Here is a 4199-nt window from a genome sequence, read left to right on the forward strand (position 1 = left end):
TCGAACCTCCTCCCAAGGGCCTTCGCAATACTCTCAGCAATTGAAGTCTTCCCACAGCCCGGTGGACCCACTAAGAGTAACGGTCTAACCTGTCCAGTCGAAGGATGAGACATCTTGCCCAACGCCCACAACTCTACCACTCTCTCCTTAACCTCTTCTAAACCATAGTGAGTGGCACTCAAACTCGAGCGCACTGCAGAGAAGTCGACGACGCCCTCAGTAGAAGTCCACGGCAATGAAAGGACAACGTCGAGATACTGTCGTGTTACTGCGTACTCCTGTGAGCTCGGCTCAAGCTGACTTAGCCTCGTTAACTCCTTCTCAAACACCCGTCGAGTCCTATCACCAGTATTCCCAAGAGGGATCTTCCTCCCCAAATCGATCAGCTGATCGATATCCTCTCTATCCTTCTGCCCATCACCAACCTTTCCACGAATAATATCACCAACCCGTCTCGCTCGAGCTACCAGACTCCTTTCCTCCAGAAGAGATACCTTCTCCTCATCCGAAATTGTCAAGATCTCCGCTAAGGCATCGGGCATCCAATGGAGATCCTTAGCCTCGCATCTCGCCAAAGCTTGCACCCATTTCAACGCGAATTTCGAATCGCGAGCAGCCAATTTCTCGCATTCCCGCAACAGTTCCTCCCGAGCCTCTCGCACAGTGACTGGGTCATCAAAAGTATCTTTGCGCACAGTGAAGATTCCATCCTCATTCAACTCCACTCGAATCTTCGGAATCATCATCCGCCCATCTCCTATCTCGACCAGCGTCCCCACACTACTTTGCGCATGCGTGCACACTGCATGAGCTCCTCTCTCGACAGCCTCTCCAGCAGGGATCGGCAGATGCACTCCAGGCAGCACAGGAGAGCCTTGGATGCGCCTCAGGTTTTGCGGTAATTTCATCCCAGGGCGGGGAACATATCCACGAGGGAGTTCGTTGACCCCGTTTATACCCATCATCCGAGCACGAGCTCTCAGCGCCACTGACGAGGCCATTCGGAACATCACAAAAGAGAAAGATCTAAGGTCCGCAAACTGTCGTTCTACGCTAGGTTAAAATTTGTCACGCGCCATGAAATTAATATTGCCGATTATCCCCAGCCTCCCCCTCATAAGAAAGAACACAACACCAGTCAACTTCAAAATGAGCATGAGCCAAAGCATACCACAGAAGCTGGCAAAATTACATGTGCTGGGATTCGAGCTCGCGACCTCCGTGCACCACAACACAACTGCGATTACGAGAAGTACACGTGATGCGGTAAAATCCATATTTCCAAAGAAAGTGTATCTTTTCTAAAGAAACTTCGCGCTCGCCCCGCGCAGCCTTGCATAACTGCCTAGCCTTGTATAACAGTTTGGGCGTGTAGCTTCCGTCAATAACAGCTTGGGCTCGGTATTGCGTAGCCTCAGTATTGCGATATTTGTTCGCCTAGGCAACCAGGTCGTGATGAATTGCAAAATGTCAACTGTCTAATCGACAATATCTATCAGATAGAATCGTTGTGGAATTCACCGAGTCGCTGTGACCTTTACCGTCGGAAGTTTCACGGTATAACCGATAGACCCCTTTAATACTAGGTCTTCGGTGCGAAGGGGCGGAGCTCGCTGAGCTTCCTATCAAGAATTCTGCGGGCTCTTATTGAGATTATTTTGGAAATTGGGTGACTAAAAACAAAAGGTTGTCGGGTGTTGGCTGGCATCGTCGACGTGGCCGACCACTGTCTCCTTATGGAGACATGTGAGAAAAATGACCATCGTGGGATTTGACCCTAGGTCATTCGGTTGGGAGTCGTGAATACTAACGTGCTGAGCTAACAGTCCATCACTTATGCGTAGAACCGTTTCGTGAAATATAAGCAGGCAAAGCAACAGCCACACTTTCGCTATATTTTTACGCTGATGAGGAGTCAACGAGGGACAGAATGATACCCTGTTTGTCTTCTGAATCGCCCTGGTCGGGTCAGAATTTTTGCTCACGCACGGTCGGTCGGTCGGACGGACGGACGGACGCACGCACGCACACGAGTGTTCGTGCGCAGTAATATAAGCTCCGCTCGCTTCGCTCGCTCCGCAAATTATTAGTATTTCAGGTTACATTAGGACTAACACAAGTTGTGCTAAACAAGAATGAACGATTAATCCCAACGGTTTAGTGAACTGTCTAATGGGTCAAACTGATGATACGCTCGACTGGGAGGAAATTGTTGGAATTTGTGCTCTTCCGACTGCAGAACTCGATGCCATGATGGTCTCAATAAAGTTGAAAAACTCTGACTCTCACCATTTATCCTATTTGCAGCTATTTGCCGCTACGAAATCAACTATCTGTCATGATGTACGCATAAACAAGTGAAAGAAAAAGCAGCGCGTCACGGATTATGTGCGCGCGTGCGGACTATGGAGCATCCTCAATCTCACAGAAATAAACGATGAGACCTAGCGGGGAAGTAGCCGTTGTGCTCATGAGCAGGAATCAGCAATACGGGTCCCCTAATGGCTCCCATTACACTGCTAGCCTTCGCTGAGAAAAAATTTCGCAGCCCACTCGGCGGGGTCGAGGTCAAAAGTTTTAACTACACCATGTGCTAAAATATAGTAGCTACAATTGAATCTTTTAATGGAGACAACTCTCTTTTTTCCTTGGCATTCCCATTCCTTCACCACTGTCCACTTGTTGAGCCTTGTCTTGGTTACCTGCTTAGGCCCACAGTCGATCCTCTTGGCCCACCTATTCACATCGCGATTAGTCCGAGGAAATAGGGTTCCCACGATGTAGTGGAGTGTGCTGTGACCATAGACTGAACCATTGTAAGGGACTACTCCATCGTCTATACAGTGTACACTGGCCATTCTCGGTGCTGGAGGTTTCGGGACCACGGTAGTGTCATTATAGATATTATCGCAAACCTTGAAAGCTTTGGTTAGACCAGGCTGGAGAGCTAGAACACCATTAACCGATACGGCTCCTTGGATGATCTTATGGCATAATAGAGATTCCACTAACATCCCACCGTTACTGTAACCATAACCGTAGACTGGCAAATTCGCCTTGTTCTCTCTTTGGATGATAATCCTGGTGTACTCAAGATCGTCGATGTTCTGATTCGATGTGCAGCAGACACCCGCATTCCATGCATGCACTGCATACAGTCTGGTCGAAAACCATCCATAGCCGCTCCCACAGGCGGATATCAATATGAGGCCGTACTTGTCAGCGATAGCAGCATTGTGGAACTTATTCTCGAAAAACTCACATGTTTCTAACCAACCATGGTATTGAATGAGTATACCCTTGATCTCGACACCTTCAGGGGGCAAATGGCGGTAGTAAGATCGTGTTAGGTTAACAGTCCCCGGGTTCGCCATTTGAAAGCTGATCTTCTCACTCCCTTTGATGCCACTTCTGAGCTTTCTGCTCGAGGGAGAGATCGTGTCGCCTTCAGAACCTCTTCCTTCGATTATCGAGGGGGGCTCGAGAGTCACTGTAACATCGAACTGGGGGGCATCGGCTGACTGGTCTTGGGGGGGCTCGTCAATGACAGTGTGGATCCGGTACATTTGAGGAAGCACGCGAAGCACATTCGTGAAGGTTGCGCCTGAGATTCGAGTGTTCAAGCAGCGAATCCCGACTCGGACCGGGGATGACGGGTTTTACCCTTGTCTGAGGACACCACATCGTAGAGGTCTACTTCATAGTAGGTCGCGTCACTCACACTCTTCCTGATGAGACATTGTATTCTCAACTCTCCTCAACGCCATTTTGCTACAACTTACTTCAGTTTCCTGAGCTCCTCAGTTATCTTGGGAGTGGCCGCACTTACAACCATGTGGTTCCAGAATAGTGGAAGGCATTCGTCCCTGAGAAGACGTTCCTCAATATTACATATCTCATGAGCAACGGACCCTAATATGGAGACTAAACTCACTCATTGTATTTGGGGTCTGTGAAATCCCTGAGACATCCGGGAGGGACTGGTTTTAACACTTTGGTGTCCGGCTCTAGTGAGTCATCCTCGATCGTCCCGAGAACGGCCGCAGCAACTAATGATAACGGGATAATACGGAGTCCCATATGAAAAGAAGTAGGCACGCGCAAGGACGATGTTCTGTACAAGGTGAAAAATCATGAGATTTCCTATTGGGAAAACTAACTCTACTTGACAAGTATTTATTTCAGCTGAAGAGCCTCAT

The 4199-nt window shown here is 48.7% G+C and overlaps 1 protein-coding gene across 1 annotated transcript in view; it reads right to left on the reverse strand.

Moving 5' to 3' along the window:
* Pmar_PMAR009755 (hypothetical protein) overlaps window positions 1-743 on the reverse strand; it is a gene marked incomplete at both ends in the record, with an annotated part of 1745 nt that extends 1002 nt beyond the window's left edge. The window contains one exon of the mRNA XM_002778280.1: window positions 90-743. Within this exon, the coding sequence (XP_002778326.1) occupies window positions 90-743 (654 nt within the window). The remainder of the gene's footprint in view (window positions 1-89) is intronic.
* Between the last annotated feature and the right edge of the window lie 3456 nt (window positions 744-4199).

Source organism: Perkinsus marinus (genome assembly GCF_000006405.1).
Source record: "Perkinsus marinus ATCC 50983 genomic scaffold scf_1104296950132, whole genome shotgun sequence".
NCBI classification, from domain to species: domain Eukaryota; phylum Perkinsozoa; order Perkinsida; family Perkinsidae; genus Perkinsus; species Perkinsus marinus.